The 20,679-nt window shown below is 46.2% G+C and overlaps 1 protein-coding gene across 4 annotated transcripts in view; it reads left to right on the top strand.

Annotated features, from left to right (window-relative positions):
- Positions 1-20,496, top strand: part of STAT3 (signal transducer and activator of transcription 3) — a 74,179-nt gene extending 53,683 nt beyond the window's left edge. Inside the window, exons 9-24 of one of the 4 annotated variants that reach the window (XM_080827077.1) lie at positions 2,399-2,557; positions 2,668-2,760; positions 3,639-3,698; positions 7,216-7,245; positions 7,345-7,438; positions 7,551-7,598; positions 10,175-10,258; positions 11,553-11,651; positions 11,748-11,883; positions 12,898-12,950; positions 13,182-13,276; positions 13,379-13,518; positions 14,029-14,238; positions 17,188-17,230; positions 17,517-17,629; positions 18,329-20,496. In XM_080827077.1, coding sequence (XP_080683203.1) covers positions 2,399-2,557; positions 2,668-2,760; positions 3,639-3,698; positions 7,216-7,245; positions 7,345-7,438; positions 7,551-7,598; positions 10,175-10,258; positions 11,553-11,651; positions 11,748-11,883; positions 12,898-12,950; positions 13,182-13,276; positions 13,379-13,518; positions 14,029-14,238; positions 17,188-17,230; positions 17,517-17,629; positions 18,329-18,384 — 1,513 coding nt within the window. In that variant the 3' untranslated portion in view covers positions 18,385-20,496. Of the gene's footprint in view, positions 1-2,398; positions 2,558-2,667; positions 2,761-3,638; positions 3,699-7,215; positions 7,246-7,344; positions 7,439-7,550; positions 7,599-10,174; positions 10,259-11,552; positions 11,652-11,747; positions 11,884-12,897; positions 12,951-13,181; positions 13,277-13,378; positions 13,519-14,028; positions 14,242-17,187; positions 17,231-17,516; positions 17,630-18,328 lie in introns of all 4 variants that reach the window. The other 3 variants (XM_080827078.1, XM_080827076.1, XM_080827079.1) reach the window with 3 other exon arrangements.
- The last annotated feature ends 183 nt before the right edge of the window (positions 20,497-20,679 follow it).

The following is a 20,679-nucleotide window of genomic DNA, read 5'->3' as shown; positions in this document are numbered from 1 at the left end:
CACCCAGGCACCCCCGTTTTATTTAATAATTTAAATAAAGCTTTTGGTTTTAACTATGTAGCACAGACCAACGTTTGAATTTTAGTTATTCTAATAATCTTAAAATGACACATTCTTCTTAATAAGGGAAAAAAGTTGATACACAGAAAATTAATAAAGAGAAGAAAAGTCTTTTAAAAACCCATCATTCAGGGATGCCTGGGTGGCTCAGTCAGTTAAGCGGCTGCCTTCAGCTCAGGTCATGATCTCAGGGTCCTGGAATCAAGTCCTGCATCGATCGGGCTCCTTGCTCGGCAGGGAGCCTGCTTCTCTCTCTGCCTCTGCCTGCCACTCTGCCTGTTTGTGCGCTCGCTCACTCGCTCTCTCTCTGACAAATAAATAAATAAACAAAATCTTTAAAAAAAAGAAATTCAGGGGTGCCTGAGTGGCTCAGTGGGTTAAAGCCTCTGCCTTCGGCTCAGGTCATGATCTCAGGGTCCTGGGATCGAGCCCCGCATTGGGCTCTCTGCTCAGCAGGGAGCCTGCTTTCCCCTCTCTCTCTCTTCCTGCCTCTCTGCCTACTTGTGATCTCTGTCTGTCAAATAAATAAACAAAATCTTTAAAAAAAAATCTGAAAAGAAAAAATGGTAGTCATTTCTACATTTTCACATCAGTGGCATCATTCTTTATCTGCTCTTTCACTGTCATTCATGCAGCATGTCCTTAGTGAGCATCCTTGACGTGCAAGGCCCAACAGTGCCCATGATGCACCAGCTTAAACTATGAGAAACTTGACATAAAAGGATACCCAGCATGTGTAGAGCATGAAACTGGAAATTTAGGATAGCCCTGTAATGAGAAAGCCTGCTTGTTCATATCCTCACTAACCCTGAATTTTGTTAATTCACTGAAAGCAGTTTTAAGTGCTTTTTTAAAAAATATATTATATATATATATTTTTTAGAGATTTTTATTTATTCATTTGAGAGAAAGAATGAGAGAGAGCACAAGCAGGGAGAGAGACAGAGGGAGAAGCGGATTCCCCTCTGAGCAGAGACCCCGACATGGGACTCGATCCCAGGTTCCTGGAATCATGACCTGAGCTGAAGGCAGATGTTTAACTGACTGAGCCACCCAGGCGTCCCGCATTTTTTTTTTTTTAAAGATTTTATTTATTTGTGAGAGACAAAGAGGGAGACGGGGGGAAGGGCAGAGGGAGAGGGAGAAGCAGACCCCCTGCTCAGCAGGGAGTGCGGTGTAGGACTTGATCCCAGGACCCTGAGATCAGGACCAAGCCAAAGGTAGATGCTTAACCGACTGAGCCACCCAGGCCACTTTAAGTGCTTTCTGATCAGGGAACCAAAAATCTTAAGTTCTGGAAATGGGAGAATGTAAGTGCCAGAAGAGAGTCAGGGAGCCCAGAAATTCCAGCAGCTGTCCTGTTCCTACCTGCCCCCGCTACCCCCACCCCCCAGCACATCTACACCTTCTCTCTGAGGTCTTCTAGTCTTCATTAATCACGCGCTTCAACTCCTTCTGTCATTCATGGGGTCACGAAGGGCCGCGATGGTGAAGGGACGTGGCCAGGGTTGCACAGATAGCAGCAGAGCTAGCTCAGACCCATCTTCTTGGGCTGTCTAATTGCGTTTCCCCTGTCCCTACATTTTAGTACAAGGACAGGTTAGGATGAAGACAGCGAATGCCACGTTTTATATTTCATGTTCTTCATAATTCGAATGCTTGTCACTTCTTCATGCTTCTTGGGAGTATAAGGGTTTTTTTTGTTTGTTTGTTTGTTTTAAGATTTTATTTATTAGAGCAAGAAAGCATGAGGAGAGCATGAGCAGGGGGAGGGGCAGAGGGAGATGGAGGAGCAAGCTCCTGGCTGAGTAAGGGAGCCCAGTGCAGGATTTTGTCCTAGGACCCTGGGATCATGACCTGAGCCAAGGGCAGACACTTAATGACTGAGCCACCCAGGCGCCCCTTCTTTGGGGGATAAATTTTAACACTTCTTCCTCTGTGCCTAGCTCTCTCTGTGAAATGTTAAATTTTAGGAAGGGACTGTTTTTAAAAAACAAAATGGATTCTCCCCTTTTCTTATTTTTATTTTAATTTTTTTAGTAAACTCTATGCCCATTGTGGGGCTTGAACTCACGACTCGAGATCAGGAGTCACATGCTCTCCTGACTAAGCCAGCCAGCCACCCCCTACTTTTTCTTATTTAATACCACCGAATTAACACACTTAAAATGATCAATTTTATGTAATATATATTTTACCATAATAAAAAAAAATTTCCCTTTCTGATTTGAGGGGTCTGCATGGTGGTGGTTGTATCTGTAGATTTCCCTGCCCTCTTCTCCAGCTCACTGGTACGCACTCACTCGGGTAACTAATAGCTTTCTTATTTTATTGGCAGGATAACCTCATTAGCGGAATCTCAACTTCAGACCCGCCAACAAATTAAGAAACTAGAGGAGTTGCAGCAGAAAGTGTCCTACAAAGGGGATCCCATCGTACAGCACCGGCCAATGCTGGAGGAGAGGATTGTAGAGCTGTTTAGAAACTTAATGAAAAGGTAACTTAGAATTCTGGTTTCTTTCCCTTATCCTCTTGCTTCGGAGGCACAGGACGAAGACCGGTTCACCGTGAAGCATATGGACCACTGTCCCTCTCTTTGCCTTTCAGTGCCTTTGTGGTTGAGCGGCAGCCCTGCATGCCCATGCATCCTGACCGGCCATTAGTCATCAAGACTGGAGTCCAGTTCACTACCAAAGTCAGGTGGGCCCCGCACTTCCTCTTTTGCTAGATATTTTATTGAGAGACGCTCTTAGGATGAGAGCAGAGTTCGTGGCCACGGTTGTCCTTTCCAGGCGTCACAGGCGGTAGGATGGCGGGTATGGAATTTGTTGGCTTAATATCAGCTTGCTCCTTGATTCTCCTGTCAAAAGCCAAGGAATGGTTACCTCTTTTGGAGGTTACTGGACATAGTCCTATAATTTCAGGCCTGTAGTCTTAGGCTGTTGTGTCTCCTATCCTGCAACAGAGGCAGAATAATGCTGGTTATTTTCTGTTCTTGGAGCCTACTTTTCCCTAAGGATTTTAAGAGAATGAGTAAGGCTTTGAGATACAGAAGCTAAGAGGCCTGGGAGCAGATGGGTGGTGTGCCTTGCAGGGGATGGGGGGGGGTGGGGGCCAGGAGGTGTGTGTGTGGCTTTCGCACCTAAGAACAGGTATGTTGGGGTTTGCCCTTCTGCAGTGAAATTTCCCTCTTCAGAAACTTGGTGTTAGGTTTCAGGTTTAACAGAAAGAACACCAGCTGCGGAGCTCGTATTCCTGTAATACTTCTCATGAAATGACTTTTACTATTCTTTTGTAAATCTCTCACAACTTTGTCCAAGTTCGAGGTTCTTAGGCTTTCTTTCAGTACCTCTTGGCCCGAAGAGGTGATACTTGGCATAAGGTCAAAGACACACTACTAGCAGGAAGAGGAATTTGGGATTATGCTTTTTTCACCTTTTAGAAACGAAGGGTTGTGAATTTTATATTCCTCTAAGTAAGAGTTGCTTGTGGGGGGGGGGGGCTACTGACTTTTTTTTTTTTTAACTGGTATTTTTTTTCTTTACTCAAAAACTTTTTTTTCCCCTTTTTTGAAACAGATTGCTAGTCAAGTTCCCTGAGTTAAATTATCAGCTTAAAATTAAAGTGTGCATTGACAAGTAAGTACTCTGTATCTTCACTCTTCTTTTTTCTTTTTTTCAAGTGAGAAACAGAAATGAGAACTTAGATAATCATGTGACCTTAGAGACTTTATCTCCATTTGGGGATCTTCGTTTTTTGAACAAAAGTTTTCAAAAGTCTTGTGCATTGTCATTTACGTGCCTGAACAAAATCATACAGCTGGTGATACAGATGTGAGTTGGGATTGCTGTTGTGACCCTGGGTCCCCGTTTTTATTTAATTTTTTTTACCTATCAGTGTAATTTATGCATATCACATAAAACCCTGACTGTATGGAAAAAATTGATGCTTTTTATTGTTCCACGCTTCACCACGTAATGGAATACATACTTCTCGAAATTTAACTCTACTTCTCAAAAATTAAAATGCACATACACTTTGAAGAGATTTGAAAAAAGAAAATTACCCTTCATTTTTGGTGATGTAAGTATCTGGAAATTACTATGAGAGTTGGAAAATAATTACTAATGAAATAAGGGACTTAAGGAAGGCAGTAGGTTTAATAAATAAACAAAAATTAATAACTTCAACCATACATTAGCATTAACCGGTCAGAAATTATAATAGAAAAAATGATTTTGCAATAAGCCAAAAAGTAAAAAAAATGTATTAGAATAAACTTAACAGAAATGTTTAAAGGCTATTTGGAGAAAATTATGAAATTTTATGAGGAAGGGTTATTGTAAAAAGTGATGAAATAATCATATTCCTGGATTGCAGACTTTCATTATAAAGATGTTGATTCTTCTCAGTTAATGTGACACCAAGTAATATGTGAATAGAATTTCTTAAACTCTTTGACTTAACTCTTCAAGTTGTAGCTTAGATGAGAAAAATAAGCAAAGATAGTTTCTGTTTTTTAGGGTTTTTTTAGATTTTATTTATTTGCGAGAGAGAGAGAGAGAGGAAACACAAGCAGGGAGAGAGGGAGAGGGAAAAGCAGACTCCCCACTGAGCAGGGAGCCTGACATGGGGCTCGATCCCAGGACCCTGAGATCATGACCTGAGCCGCAGGCAGGTGCTTAACTGACTGAGCCACACAGGCACTCCACAAAGATAGTTTTTAAAAAAATGGATGTATTTATTTATCTTTAGGGTAAAAAATCTTAACATACCATCTTACTCATTTTTAAGCATACGGTGTTAAGTATATTCACATCGTTGTGCAACAGATCTCCAGAACTTCTTCATCTTGCAACATGGAAACTACATCCATTGACAACAAGCCCCCGTTCCCTATCCTCCCAGTCCCTGGTGACCACCATTTCACTTCCGAAAAAAAATTTTCAGTGATTAAAAATAAGTGGGAGTGGTATGGGAAGATGCCTGGCCAGATGCTAAAATGTAGTTTCAGCTACTAAATGAGTGTGTTACTCACTCAGGAATAAACTGATTGACCATTGAAACAAAATCTTGGGTCCAGAAATAGACCTTCAAGTTTATATAAAGAATTAATAATATGTTTAAAATGATACCTCAAATCGGTGAGTAAAGGATGGATTATTTGGGAAGGAGTTTTGGGAAGACCTGCTATTGGAGAGGATTTGAATGAGAAACTCAAGTTTTACTGTTTGCTAACCATTAGATGTATCTGTATGTTTAAACTCATGTATCTTAAAAGTGTAGGTGAATGTATATATAATGTAATGATGGTAAAATCACAAAATGGTAAAACCACTTTGGAAAAGAACTTGGCAGTTTCCTACCAGTTAAACATGCACCAACCTTAGGAGCCTACTTTTCCAGTCCGAGGTATTAACCCAAAAGAAATGAGAGTATATATCCACACACAGGGCTGTACAGAAATGTCCATTAATCAGGGAACAGGTAAACAATTTGTGGCATATCTATAAGCGTGCGCTAACCAACTGTGCCACTGGAATGTCATAATTTATGGTCTATCTATGAATGGACTATTCACCAATAAAGAGGAATGAACTACTGATACTTACAATGCATAAGAAATCTCAGAATAATTACACTCCGTGAAAGAAGCCAAACGAAGAAAAAAAGACTCGTCCTTTAGTTTCCATTTATATAGAATTCTAGAAATGAAAATGAATCTATGGTGACTGAAAGCAGATCAGTGGTGGCCTGGGGACAGAGGTAGGGTGGGGTGTGGGATTCGGGAATGGATTGCAAATGGGCCTGGGGAAACTTTGGGGATGATGGGTCTGTTCGTTATCTGGTTTGTGCTGGCGATTTCACAGGTATGTGTAGCATATGTACATACATATGTCAGACCTTATCCACATATATTTTCAGTAGTGCACTTTATTGCTCATCAGTTATGTATCAAAGGTATAATACAGAATTTTTTTTTTCGAAAAAGGAATTCTAGAAGGGCACCTGAGTGGCTCAGTCAGTTAAGTGCTGCCTTTGGCTCAGGTCATGATCCCCAGACTCCTGGGATCGAGCCCCAAGTCAGGCTCCTTCTCTCTCCTTCTATCTCTGCCCTTCTCCCTGATCATTCTCTCTCTCTCAAATAAAAATCTTAAAAAATAAAAAAATAAAAAGGAAGTCTAGATTAAACACGAGGGAGGATTTCCTGGTAACAAGACTCTTAAATGTGATATATGGAAAGATACCTTCTGAATGGCTTAAAATTTAATCAGTTTTAATCTGTAAACCCACACAAAATGCTCTATTTAATAAATAGTAGCTACACTAGTGCATATATAGCAATGGAGAACCACTTTTAAGATAATACTTAAAATAATTTAAAAAAAGAAGAAAGAATGAGAAATGTGACTATATAAAAAACCATATATTCAAACACAGTAGAGCAAAAGACAGTGGACACCCCGGGAGGAATGTTTGCAGCTAATACCAGATCGGATGGTCTGAGTTGCTGGTAACAGTAAACCTTTACAGAAAGTCCAGTGTGGCTTAAATAATAGGGAAATTTGCAGCCCAGTGTAACTGGAAATGCAGAGTTAGGGCAAGTTCCTGACAGTGAGATTAGTGACTCACTGATGTCACCCAGGACCCAGTATCTTCCTTCTGCCTCCTCGGCCATGATGAGTATCATCAGCTTTGTAACATTCCCTTCTGAGTTCCAGTATGGCTGCTTCTGGTAATTAAGGTCCTATGCTTCCTTGCTTCTGTTCAGTTGAAGCTGTGGAAAAAGTAAATCCAGCTGGGTTGTAACTCCTTCTCAGCCTGAGGGAGACAGTGGAGGTCATGTCCGCACCCCCAGGACCACTGCACTGTGAGCATGCTGTGCTCTGATGTACTCAACAGTCAGGATCCCCTGGAGGTGGGCACAGGAAGGACACTTGAGCAGAACCAAGGGTCTCTTGGGAAGGGAGAGGTGATGCTGGGTAGGTATGGAGAGGGTTGTCATGTCGCCCATATAAAATGTAATTGAATCGTTTCTAGAAATTCCCTGGAGAACAGTGGTTTTTCCAGCAGAGTAAATGACAGGTATTCAAAGTAGACTTTTCGAAGAAACCCGGGTCCAGTTTTATTAACACCAGTTTATATTCTTAACAGAGACTCCGGGGATGTTGCAGCTCTCAGAGGGTAAGTTCAGCCTAGAGGCTTCCTTTTGATTTGCTTAATCTGACTTTGTCTTCTGGCTGCCCAGTCACCTGCGTGCTTGGTTCCTCTGCTGTGATTCAGGTCTCGGAAGTTTAACATTCTGGGCACAAACACAAAAGTGATGAACATGGAAGAGTCCAACAATGGCAGCCTGTCTGCAGAATTCAAACACCTGGTACAAGGGGGGAGCCTGGGTCTGCGTCTCCCGGGGAGTCGGGAAGAGGGAGAGGGAGGTTGGTGGCGGGGGGAGCCTCACGTGACACAGGTATTCCCTGCCTCTCTTACAGACCCTGAGAGAGCAAAGATGTGGTAACGGGGGCCGAGCCAATTGTGACGTGAGTATTATTGGGGATGGGAGCCAGCTGGGAGGGTCGTCTTTGATGGGGAGAGAACAAGAGCCTTCCTGTTGCCCAGAATTAGAGACACCAACCTGTGGTTAAGCTGTAGTCATACAGAAAAATCACCACAGCTCAGAATGACATGGTCAGAAGTCACATCTGCTCTGGAGTTCTCCAACTTGGAGCATTTCCGTGATTGTCCTGGGAGTTGGTGGGAGTTGGCTCATCTTTAAGGAGGAGTGGAAAGTCCCTGACTGACTTACCCACACCCATTTGGTAGAAAAGAAGTTTTCCACCTTGCCTGGGGCTTTCCAGATTCCCCTTCCAACTTCTGCTGGCTGAGATGGCTTGGCTCCATTTTTGGTGACCTGTTTTTCTCACTGAGGGGTCATTGAAGGTTGTAATTAAGTTGGGCTTAAACATCTAAGAAAAAGAAAAAGAAGAAAACCCGTCCCCCTGTTTCCCTTATTGTCTCCCTCCCTCTGATTCAGATATTGAATGTTTGGTGTCAATAATAAACTTTAAAAAAAATAGGTAAATGTGACCAGAAATTGGTTTTTAATCTTTTGAAAAGATTGTGACACCCTGTTCTTTTTCTGGTATTTATGTCCTGAGCGAGTCTTCCCTCTTCTCTAAAATGCAGCAAACCTTTTTTTAATAAATGAATTTATAGTACTTGACTATTAAGAGTGAAGTTCAACAACATAGAAAAATGTATGTAGCATGTTTGTTTTGAAAAAGCAAGATACAGGGTAGAGCATGGGTGACTCTTGATCTGGGATTATGAATTCAAGCCCCACATTGGATGTGGAACCTACTTAAAAAAAAAAAAAAGAAAAAGTAAGATGCAAAATCATTTGAGTAGTAAATTAGTATATTTGTTTACAAAGCGTACTACACAGTTTTTTGTCCGTTCATGTATGTATTCCAGAGTTCTCAAAGAATATATACCAGTGTTGATGTATTTTTGCTGCTGTCAGTGCCCGGGACTGCTCTATCCTATCTCCATAATAATTGTATTTTATTTTTTTTAAATGATTTTATTTATTTATTTGAGTGAGAGAGTTGAGAGAGAACATGAGAGGGGAGAAGGTCAGAGGGAGAAGGAAAGTTCCCATGGAGCTGGGAGCAGATGTGTGACTCAATCCCGGGACTCCGGGATCATGACCCGAGCCAAAGGCAGTCGCTTAACCAACTGAGCCACCCAGGCGCCCCCATAATAATTGTATTTTAAACTGAACATATCTTATTTTTATAGTTAGAAAAAAGGTGTTTTAAAAATGAATTGGGGGACGCCTGGGTGGCTCAGTTGGTTAAGCCGCTGCCTTCGGCTCAGGTCATGATCCCAGGGTCCTGGGATCGAGTCCCGCATCGGGCTCCTTGCTCGACAGGGAGTCTGCTTCTCTCGCTGCCTCTGCCTGCCTCTCTGCCTGCTTGTGTGTACTCTCGCTCTCTCTGGCAAATAAATAAAATCTTTTAAAAAAAAATTTTAAAACAATGAATTGGAATTGTGTTTCTGAAAAATCATTGAAAGTCTCACTTGAAGGGGCGCCTGGGTGGCTCAGTGGGTTAAAGCCTCTGCCTTCGGCTCAGGTCATGATCTCGGGGTGCTGGGATCAAGCCCCGCATTGGGCTCTCTGCTCTGCAGGGAGCCTGCTTCCTCCTCTCTCTCTGCCTGCCTCTCTGCCTAGTTGTGATTTCTCTCTGTCAAATATATATTAAAAAAAAAAAAAAAGAAAGTCTCACTGAAAATAAGATTGCTTATTGCTGGTGGGAGTATAAACAATTCAGAGAACAGTTTGGGATTATAAAAAAATGAACCAGCAGTGCCACTCCCAGGATTTAACAGTAGACAAATCTTTGCACATATGTGTGAGAAGACATGTACGCAATGTCACAGCAGCCTGACGGTAAGTCCTAAATGCAGCCCACCATCACCATGGAGTGGATAAAGGATTTGGTGTAGAGTCCTATGATGGAATATGATATAGCTGTAAATACGAATAACCAGCAGAGTCATAGAGCCATGGACACAAAAAGTGAGGCACCCAGTACATAGGGTGTGGTTCCATCTGTATCAGGTTCACAAACATCCAAAACTAAACAGTGCATACATTATTAGAGAAATATGGTAAAGCCATAAAGAAAAGCTAGGAAATGATAAACCGAAAGATAAACCAAAAACCCAAACCCAAAAACTAACGCAGCAGTTAGATCTGAGGGACCAGGGACAGGGATGACAGTGGGGAAGGGCACCCTGAGAATCTCGGTGGTAACAGTCTTTTCCTTAAACTGGGTAATGGGTATAGGTGTTCTTCCCCGTTTTACAAATAATCTCTTGGGTCTGTAATAGTCTGATAAAACCAGTAAAGAATGAGTTTGAAGATCATAGCACTTAAGAGTCGAAGAGCACATGTGCTCAGAGTTGTGTCCCTGGCCGTGTGTCCATGGCCTCCCGGTGAACTGCCCTTCTTGGTGCAGCGTGGCTGTGGCCTGTCACTCTCCTCAGCCATGGCTGTTAGTGTCCAGGGCCATTTTCTCTGAGGAAGAGAGTGTCCTCCTTGTTGTTGTAGGCCTCCCTGATTGTCACCGAGGAGCTGCACCTGATCACCTTTGAGACTGAGGTGTATCACCAAGGCCTCAAGATTGACCTTGAGGTGAGTTCTGCCACAGAGTTGGGATGGGGCTGCATGTGGGGGTGATTGAGGACAAGAACCTCTAGTTGGGACTTTTTCTACAGAAGGTAGAGAGATGACTCCCTGCTCAGCACTGTGTTTATTTTTGCTTGTTTTTCTCCCAAAACCCCAGCATATCCCACTGAAAGTAGAGTCTTGCTTGAGTGCTTAGAAGATGCACTTCTTGACCATTGAACAGCATGAGTTAGGGGTGCCAGCCCCCTGCCCAGTTGAAAATCTGGGTGTAACTTTTGACCCTCCCCCAAACCTAACAACTTACAGCCTGTTGTTGACTGGAAGCCTTCCTGATAGCATAGTCTATGAACACACATTTTGTATGTTGTATGTTTTCTATGTTGTATTTTTTTTAATTTTTTTTAAGATTTTATTTATTTATTTGACACAGAGAGAGAGAGATCACAAGTAGGCAGAGAGGCAGGCAGAGAAAGAGGGGGAAGCAGGCTCCCTGCTGAGCAGAGAGCCCGATGTGGGGCTCGATCCCAGGACCCTGGGATCATGACCCGAGCCGAAGGCAGAGGCTTAACCCACTGAGCCACCCAGGCGCCCCTCTATGTTGTATTCTTACAATAAGTAAGCTAGAGAAAAGATAATGTTGCTAAGAAAATCATGAGAGAAAATACATTTACAGTCCTATACTCTGTTCATTTAAAAAAAAAAAATCATCCATGTATAAATGGACCCCATGCAGTTCAAACCCATGTTGTTCAAGGTCAACTATAAAGTCAGCTTTTAGCAGACTTGATGTGAAAAATCTGTATTTAGAAATTAGTTATTGTTGACTTTATAAGGTTTGGGCAAAATAGTCTTTAGACAGCCAGTGTTTTAGTACACAGGCCATCATGCCCTTTGCCTTCTCTTTTTACCAACTTTCTTGATCTTTTAAGTTAAAAGATGGAGCTGAAGAAAGCAAAAATCCTTGTCTTTGACTCCTGGGACCTCTCTTTTAACGGGTAGATACAGCTTCAGTTCCCAGAGGCTGCCTTCCAGGTTTTATAGATGGGGAATTGGAGGGCTGTGAGTTCCAGGTTTGAGCAAGTCAGATTTTCAAGTTCCTGGTTGTGCCCTGTGGCCCATGTTTGGCATTCTCTCCACCCTGGCTGTTGAGCTGACTCAGCCACGCTCTTCCCCAAAAGTTGGCGGTAGGTGTGGTTCATGGCACATTCTTTTATTCCAAAACCTGCAGGTATGGCTGAAGAGCTGTTTGATGCGGGGAGGGCCCTCTGCCTCCCCAGCTCATTGCCTACTTTCTCCACAGACCCATTCCTTGCCAGTTGTGGTGATCTCCAACATCTGTCAGATGCCAAACGCCTGGGCATCAATCCTGTGGTATAATATGCTGACCAACAACCCCAAGGTAGGCGCCGGTCCTCTGGAAACCGTTGTAGTCCCTCATGTGGGTCCTCAGGCACCACTGTCTCATCTCACTGAGCAACCGTGTCATTTTCAACAGAACGTGAACTTCTTCACCAAGCCCCCGATTGGCACCTGGGATCAAGTGGCCGAGGTGCTGAGCTGGCAGTTCTCCTCCACCACAAAGCGAGGGCTGAGCATCGAGCAGTTGACGACACTGGCTGAGAAACTCTTGGGTCAGCATTTTCCCTCTTTTCCCTGCTGCCCTCCTCAGAAAAGGAATCTGGCCCGTGGGGCTGTTTTCAGGAAAATGTGCTGAGCTAGGCTCCCACTGGGGCTAGGACGCATGCGCTTGTGCAGTTAGGTGGGTGGGGGGTGCCTGCGGAGGTGGGAGGCAGAGGAAGCTCGCCTCCCAGTGATCATTTCTGAGGTGGGAGGCAGATGTCTCTTCTCCTGGTGGCTGGACCCCTCACTCTTCCAGAGCACCGCTTTGTCTAGCCTTAGGAAGAGGTTTTTTTAAGTGCGTGTTGGAAGGCAGAGGTAAAAGCTTGACATCTCTGTCTGTCTCTTCAATAAACTGGAGGTTTGTTTTTATTTTTTTCTCCTGAAAAAAAAAAAAAAATTCAGTGCTCTATTTTGCACGCTTCCTAGACTGAAAGCAGCTTTATCCTGTGCTGTCCCCAAACGTGAGCCTCTAACACTGTCAGCTTATTTGTGTATGCTACTGGCCCCCAGTCCACCACACCAAGATGAGGAGGAGGTGGGGGGGGGGGCGGCGGGGGAAGAGACTTCACATGTCATCCACCACCACACCCCAGGTGCTCTGATGATGGGGTTGTGTGAGGGTGGATGTGTGTGTCTGCGCGTGTGCACACAGGCATGCACACAAACAGTGGGAAGCTTCAAACACGTGGAAGCCGGTGGTGTCTCGGCCCATTGTGGGACAGATGTGTATGAATGTGTGTTCTTTTACAAGAAAATAAGACCGTGGGCATCTGGGTGGCTCAGTGGGTTAAGCCTCTGCCTTCGGCTCAGGTCATGATCTCGGGGTCCTGGGATCAAGCCCCACATCAGGCTCTCTGCTCAGTAGGGAGTCTGCTTCCCCCTCTCTCTCTCTCTGCCTGCTCTCTGCCTACTTGTGATCGATCTCTCTCTGTCAAATAAATAAATAAAAATCTTTTTTAAAAAAAGAAAAGAAGACCTTGATTCAAAGCTGCAAATTAAACTGCTTTATTCTTTTTTTCCTTCAGGACCCGGTGTGAACTATTCAGGGTGTCAGATTACTTGGGCTAAATTTTGCAAAGTAAGCCATCTTATCTTGTTAAATCCTCGGGCCGCCTCTGGGAGTGGGAGGGAGTGCTCACCTGTGAGGTTGTCCTGGATGGTACTGGACTGAAGGCTGAAGACTCATGGTCTCGTGGCCAGTAGGACCTACTCGAGGGTAGATGGGCCTGGGGATTTTGGTGGCATCGTGCCCCGAGGAAGGAGGCGGCTGGGAGGGTAGACTTAGCTTTCCCATTATGCTTTTCTTCAGGAAAACATGGCTGGCAAAGGCTTCTCCTTCTGGGTTTGGCTGGACAATATCATTGACCTTGTGAAAAAGTACATCCTGGCTCTTTGGAATGAAGGGTAGGTTGAAATGTGTCTGGCGGAGTGCATGTGTGTAACAAGTCACCTGCTCTCTCGGAGGCCAGTGGTGGGGACCCTCTTTTTGCTTTTCTTTGGCTCCAGGTACATAATGGGTTTTATCAGTAAGGAGCGGGAGCGGGCCATCTTGAGCACCAAGCCCCCAGGCACCTTCCTGCTCCGGTTCAGTGAAAGCAGCAAAGAAGGAGGTGTCACCTTCACTTGGGTAGAGAAGGACATCAGTGGTAAGTTGGACTCTAACCTGCCCCACCTGGTGGCAGGTCCTGCGGTCCCAATGGCTGCTAGTTTCAAGCACCCACTGCCCCCTAGTGGGCAAAGATGGCTTCGCACTCCCCTACCTTGGACTTGTAGTGACACTTACAGTGAATTCTTCTCTCCAAATTCTTTCAGCTGGAGGGTTGTTTGCCAGATTTGTTTTCCTTAATTTGGGGGCTAATATTTGCCTAGAAATATTTGCCATTTAAACCTCATTCTTCATCTCCTTTCTTACTTGCCTTCTTAATACACCTTATGCAAGTAGTTATTCAGGTATATTGTCTATGAGCCACCTGGGTCGTCTCTCCGGAAGGCAGCTGGACGTTTCCACAGTGCCCACTGACTAGACAGGATATTCAGGGCTCAGGAACTAGGTTGGCATAAGACTTTCCCTTTTAAGGAAAAATAAATTGGGTCCTTTTCTCTGCGATCACCTGGCCATAGGTTCCCTTATCTTCCCTTACAATATCCCATGACAGGTAAGACCCAGATCCAGTCAGTGGAACCATATACTAAGCAGCAGCTGAACAACATGTCGTTTGCTGAAATCATCATGGGCTATAAGATCATGGATGCTACCAATATCCTGGTGTCTCCGCTGGTCTATCTCTACCCCGACATTCCAAAGGAGGAGGCGTTTGGAAAGTACTGTCGACCAGAGAGCCAGGAGCATCCTGAAGCTGACCCAGGTAGTTGTTGATTTTCCACGCCAGGCATTTAATTCTGGGGAAAAGGGGGAAACTGCAGGATCCCTGGGAGATACACAGGTAAATGCCTGAAGAGCCTGGTGATCTTTTATTCCTCTTTGTTGGAAAGAACTTTGTAGTGAGTGCTTTTGGGGTGGCTGAGGGGGTTGGAGAGAGGAGGGGACTGGGATCCTGCCAGGCTAAGGGCGCGCACACACTCAGTGCAAACACCTAAAATGCTGCCGAGAGGGCGAGAACAGGCTTCTTTAGTAGCAGGATGTCCAGCCAGCACAGCTCTTCTTAACGAAATAGCTGCTGGAAGGTTTGCAACTCAGACTTGAGTCTAGCGTGTTTCCTTTTCCCCATCACTGAACAACGTGAGTGGTGTCGTGTGGGATGGAGAAAGGCTTTCTGGAGGAAATGAGTGTTCGCAACACTGGAATGTGGTTTACCAGCAGAGGCGGGGGAGTGGTAGTGGAGGGAGAGCGTGTAACCTGTGGGAGGGCGCGGGATGGGATTTAGAGTGTGCAGCAGTTGAGTTAAACATTTGGGTCATGTGCAAGAGCACGGGTGTTTTCTAAGTCTGTAGACATTGTTTCATAGTAAGCTTGTAACTGCCAGCGTCATCAGCGTGGAAGGGTGGCCCTCTAGTCCGTCCCATCCCCATTTGCTGCTTTGGCTCTCTGGGTTCTTCTCTGTCCTGATCCTGATGGGGAGCCTATGGTTCGCCATTCTTTTTTTTTTTTTTTTTTTTTTTTTACTTCCCCTAATTGGAGAGCCAGCCGGGGGCTCTTTAAAATGATCCTTGGAGGGTAACTTCTCTATCCCTTATGTTTTTGGAAAAACTGTTTCTGTGCAAAGACCTCACGCATCCAGGCACACCCCTTTTCCTAGGAATCCCCTCTTTTGAGGAATTTCTTGTGATGGGGGAAGACAGACTTGGAAGAGGGAGTTTGAGTTGCTTGCTAACTGACTTCCCTCTTTCCTTTGTTCTGGTGTTGGGTTTTGTTCTACTGTAGAAGAGCTAACTCTCACTTCCTGTCTGCTACTTATCTGGCTTTCCAGCTGTGCTTCAGTTGGAAGATGTGCTTATCAACCCCAACATGCTACTCTTTGTTCCTTTTGCAGAGGACCTTTTGGTCCAAATGCATGAAAGCAAATAAAGTTTGCTTTCATTATCCAGTTTCCCAATCTTCCTTTATCATCAGTCATCCTGTGTGACCGGGAGGCAAGGTCCTTTCCTGCCTGGAGCCGTGTTTTCAGGGTGGGGGGGATGCGGGGGGTGGGGTGGATGGCCAAGACAGGCAGGAGAAAGGAGTTAATTACTTGAGTGCCGTGCCTGCCTCCTGGGGAGGTGAGTGTAAGCAGTGGGCACTAAGGGGCTTGGTGTGTTGGGAGCATGGTAATGGGGTAGGCCAAGTGCTGGGGGCGTCCCTACATTCAAGTAGGCGTACTCCAGGAGATGGATCTGTGCCCATTTCCTCTTGTTTTCCATCATTAAGGTAATTTTTCCCCAGGGATAGCTCGATTGTCTTTCCAGGACTCTACCATCCTCTTACTTTGCCACCAGACCCCACAAGGGATTTCTCGATGGCTTGAGGGCAAGGCTCCTCTCTTAAAAATGACAGCCCCCTAACCATACAAATTGGATGAAGTATGTTGACAGCCTTATACACAGCCACGGCTCCTGTTTCAGACTCGGTTCTCCTTTGTTTCTGCTCTGGCTGAATCTCAGGCTGAAGCCAGCTTTCACAGCTACCTGATCACTGGGGAACTAAATCCTTCTCTGTCCAGGATGTCGGCTCCCCTTGGGTCCTTGCCACAGTGGCTTTATAAGACCCCAGAACCCTTCCTGGGTAATGTCCTTGGATTCTGCTCCATGTGGATCTATTTCTTGGCCCCAAATAACCTTGAGTGGCAGTCTGAGGACCCCCTGACAATGCCTTTTCTCAGACTGTCAGCACACTTTCTGATTCCTCGGTCTCTCTAAACCTGAAGCTTTGTAACTATTTCTCTCGGCCCACCCCACCCTGCCCCACACCTCCTAAGTGATTTGTGCACCAGAATCCCCCAGATTTCAAGCCTCCTTGACCTCTTGGTGTAAATAGTCAGTACCTAAAATTCAGTTACTCCAATCCCCACACTTCTAATTATGGAATAAGAATTGTAAATGAAAAAAAAGAATTGTAAATGACTGAGATGGGCACCTCCCTCTCACTCTTCCCCCTCCCTCTTAGAGTAGAAAGTGCTTTGTTTGCTCTGGGTGTCTTAGCCGTGGAAGACATAACGAGGCCCAGGCCTCCTGTCTTCAGTCAAGAGTCGAAGGTCCTCCCTTCACAGAGAGGCTGCTTTTTGTGTGATGTCACTGTCCAGCTGGGGAGTTACTAAAATGGCTCGCCTAAAAAGTAGTTGAGGCAGACGAATGCCCATAAGGGCGAGAAGTATGACTCTGGCCCTGGAACAGCATGAGCCATTTCTGCATTCTCTTAGAGACTCGGTGACTTTGGCGTCTGAGCAGGACTAGGTTGTGTCGGAGCCCAGACGATGTCAGCTGCATTCCTGCACACAGAGAGGTTGTAGCTAAGACATTCGGCCAGGCCAGAGGACAGTCCCCAGACCCCATGCAGGCAGCTCAGTGTTCCCATCATCTGGGAAAAGAACCAACGAGGCTGGTGGTGGTTGAGGCTCAGGTGGGACCAGGGTATGCTGAAAAGTCTCTGCAGGTCAGGAAGGCTTTATGGAAAGCCTTGAATTGCCAAGCTGCCAGCGCCTCACACACCCAGTAGGACGCAGTGGCCGGAGGGCAGCTCTGGGGGGAGATGGGGCTTCCAAACAGTCAGTGCTCCAAGATGGAGGGAGGTGCTTGGCAGCGCCGATGAGGCAGCCGGCTTCCTCCTGCCCCCTGCCCGCAGTGGGGTCCCAGTTAGTAAACCCCAGTTTTCTTCTTCCCAGGTGCTGCTCCATACCTGAAGACCAAGTTTATCTGTGTGACACCGTAAGTGGCTTCCCTTCTCAATTGGACCTTTATTTCTGGTGTCCTCAGTTCTCCCGGGAGTAGGACACTGGGTGACAGCCACCCGGTGAAGGGGCAGAACGCCCTGAGCTCCGTGGAGTACTCAGAGCGACCTTGTGTGTTGAAAAAGCTTGAAGCTTTTACTTTTCTGTTGGAGACCAGAGTTTGATGGCTTGTGTGTGTGTGTTTTGTTCTTTTTTTTTTTTTTTCTCCATTGTGTCTTGTCAACCCGGCCCTTTCCCCTCCTGCTGCTCCCCATTTCCTACAGAACGACGTGCAGCAATACCATTGACCTGCCGATGTCCCCCCGCACTTTAGATTCATTGATGCAGTTTGGAAATAATGGTGAAGGTGCTGAGCCCTCAGCAGGAGGGCAGTTCGGTGAGTGTTTGGTGACAGAGCCTGTCCTTAGGAGGGAAGTCAGCCCCCTTGGTGTGCCATGCACCAAGCTGAGAGCTGGCTCCCTGGGATTGGTAGAAAGTTCTAGAGCCATGTTCTGCCTTAGACACCAAATGTGCACCACGCCTGTCAGCGCACATTTTCTCGTAGCCACGTGAAAAACAGCAATAAGAAACAAGTGAAGTTAATGTTCATAATATTTTTTCTGTAACCCAATAAATTCCCAGTACTAGCATCTTAATACACAAGAGAAAGCTAATGAGGGTTTTTTTTTTATTTTTGTGCTAAGTCTCTGAGACCTGCCAGGTGTTGTGCGGCTGCAGCCCATCTCGAGTGGGAAGAGCCACATTTTGATGCTGAGTTCCCCCCTCCCCGCCCCGGGGGCTCCAGGCTGCCGCCTTCAGGAGGACAGCCTTCCATCTTTCCACATGGATGGTTGGGAACGAGTTAAGAGAGGAAGAGGGCTGAGCCCTTCCACAAGACCAGACCCTCTAGGGAGGAAAGTAAATCTGGAGCATCCGACCCTGTCTTGGCCATATGGGGCAAGCACACTGGACGGCAGTGGTGGCCGAGCCTCTGTCCCCCCAAGGGCTACGGGAGCGTGCCCTGTGGGCTGTCGGGCTGGGAAAGAACTGAACAAGCTTGGGCAACTGAACATGCTCTCCCGCTCTGTCCCCCCAGAGTCCCTCACGTTCGACATGGAGTTGACCTCGGAGTGCGCTACCTCCCCGATGTGAGGCGCTGCGGGCTGAGGCTGCAGAGAGCAAGGACGGAGGCACCTACCTGTGTTTCACCACCCTTACACAGCCAGCCCCAGATCGTCTGAGACTCCTCTAACTTGTGCTTCCAGATTTTAATCTCCTACTTCTGCTATCTTTGAGCAATCTGGGCACTTTTAAAAATAGAGAAATGAGTGAACGTGGGTGATACGCTTTTACCTAAATGCAAATAAGAATGTGTTCTCTGAGACTGTGACCGGCGGGGATGTGGAAGGGGTGGCAAGAGGGAGAGAGAGTGGAAATGTTCTGGTCTTTTCTTGCTCCCCGGCCTTCCTCTCTCAGCAGCTCGTGTTGTCCTCAGACAAGTGCCTCCTGGTGCCCGTGGATCCCTCTGCCTGTCTCTGTAAGCTCACACCACAGGCTGCCTCTAGCTACATTACTCCTGGCATTGCACTTTTAACCTTGCTAACAACCAAATAGAAGATAGGACTTTCACAGCCCCTAGGTTTCTTTTTAAATTAAAAAAAAATAATAAATTAAAGGGCAAAAAACACAGTATTGGCATAGCCTTTTCTGTAAGACAACTCAGTCAATAGCCTTCTTGGTGCTTTAGGCATTCAGCTTTCTTCAGGCTGATAATTTATAGAAATCCTGAAATGGGCTTCAGATCCAGTCCTTAAAAGACATCTGAAGCTGTGGCTTGGCCTTTGGTTATGAAATAGGAAGGTTGAAGGACAACCTAAACATCCTAGACATTTTTTAATAAACAAAGTTTTTATTTTCCCCTTTAATGTGTTGGCCTATTAGTAGGTAAGGGTAAGGCTGGGCAGAGGAGTGCTTACCACCTGTCGTTTCCCGACGCCCCAGCCCACCCATCCTGGTCTCCCTGGACTTCTGCTCCTGTTCAGAGCCTGGGCTGTTCCTGTGGGTGCCTTATAAGGGATGGGGTGATCCTTCCTTCCTCCCTGTCCACCTTACTTCCCTTGTGTAGGGCTCCTTCCAGTGTCTAAAGGTCCCCTGTTCTGTTTGCTTTGGGTATCCTGGAATAAGAAGGTGAGAGTTAACAGATGGAACATGACAGACTGGGGGGCCCCAGCCAAGGGTCTAGTTGAGCTCAGGGAATACGGTTCTTATCCCGGTTTCTTGATGTTTTCTGGCGGCACTTCTAATCCCTTCTTCACTTGATTAAGCCAGGGGCAAAGGCTTACTGATAAACTTGAGGTCTCTCCCTTGTGAGGGAGCGTACACTCTGGCCTCCCCTCCACCCCACCCCACCCCCAGTGCTGGTGACTCTCTTCCCCCGACTCGGGCCTCACGGATGAAGCTGGTGACTGTCTTCTCCCCATTGGGGCCTCACAGATGAAGCTGGTGACTGTCTTCTCCCCATTGGGGCCTCACAGATGAAGCAGAAGCACTCCCCATTTACTATACGTTTCAGAACACTTCATGCTCTCCAGTATTTGGGCCGCCTCTGTCCCAGAGGCCCGACTAGATCAGGCAGTCCAGGACCACCTTATCCCATTGGTGGGAGTGCTGTTTGTTTTACCCATAGTCACCAGGTTCAGAAATAAGGGAATGGGGACCTTCTCTCCAAGACAGGCAGGGGTTGTGCTTGGCCATCCCTGTCCTTCGGCCTAGACACGTTGGTAGGTAGCACAGAGCTCTCCCTTTTCCAGCAACACACTTCACTTCATAATAAGCTTAACTCAGAAACTGAGAGAAGATTTAGATTAGAGGGACCTGGGGCAAGGATCCAGGCTTCTCTGGCGCCGATATTGTAAAGTTCATGGCTTTGAGGTAGCATGTGTATCTGGTTTTAACTCTGATTGTAGCAAAAGTTCTGAGAGGAGCCCAGGCTTGGTCCCTCCCTTCAAGAATCGAGCCCTCCAGGACCTGCCCGCTTTCTCTCCGCTGTCTCCCCCTGCCCGTCCCCAGCCCAGTCCCCATAGATGGCTCAAACTACCTGCTCAGTGGCTTGTGGGCTGCTGTCCTGGTCACCGCATCAGATTCCACTGTATACTTCATAGTGTAAAAATTTATATTATTGTGGGGTTTTGGTGTTTTGTTTCGTTTTTGTATATTGCTGTATCTACTTTAACTTCCAGAAATAAAAGTTATATAGGAACCGTCTGAGGGCGTGGCAGCTCTGTCTCTGGCTGCTGGAGGTACCCCCTTCCCCTCCCCACTTCGGTTCTGAGGGGGCCTTACCCACAGGCTGAGCCTGGATGCTGACAGGAGGTGGGGGCCCCTGCTCCCAGGCTGGTCTCCGCAGCCCACCTCGGGGGCCCCGGGCACCCAACCCCTCCCCACCAT

The sequence above is a fragment of the Martes martes genome, assembly GCF_963455335.1.
Source record: "Martes martes genome assembly, chromosome: 16".
NCBI lineage: Eukaryota > Metazoa > Chordata > Mammalia > Carnivora > Mustelidae > Martes > Martes martes.
The sequence above is the reverse complement of the archived record's forward strand: the minus strand, read 5'-3'. Positions and strand labels throughout refer to the sequence as shown.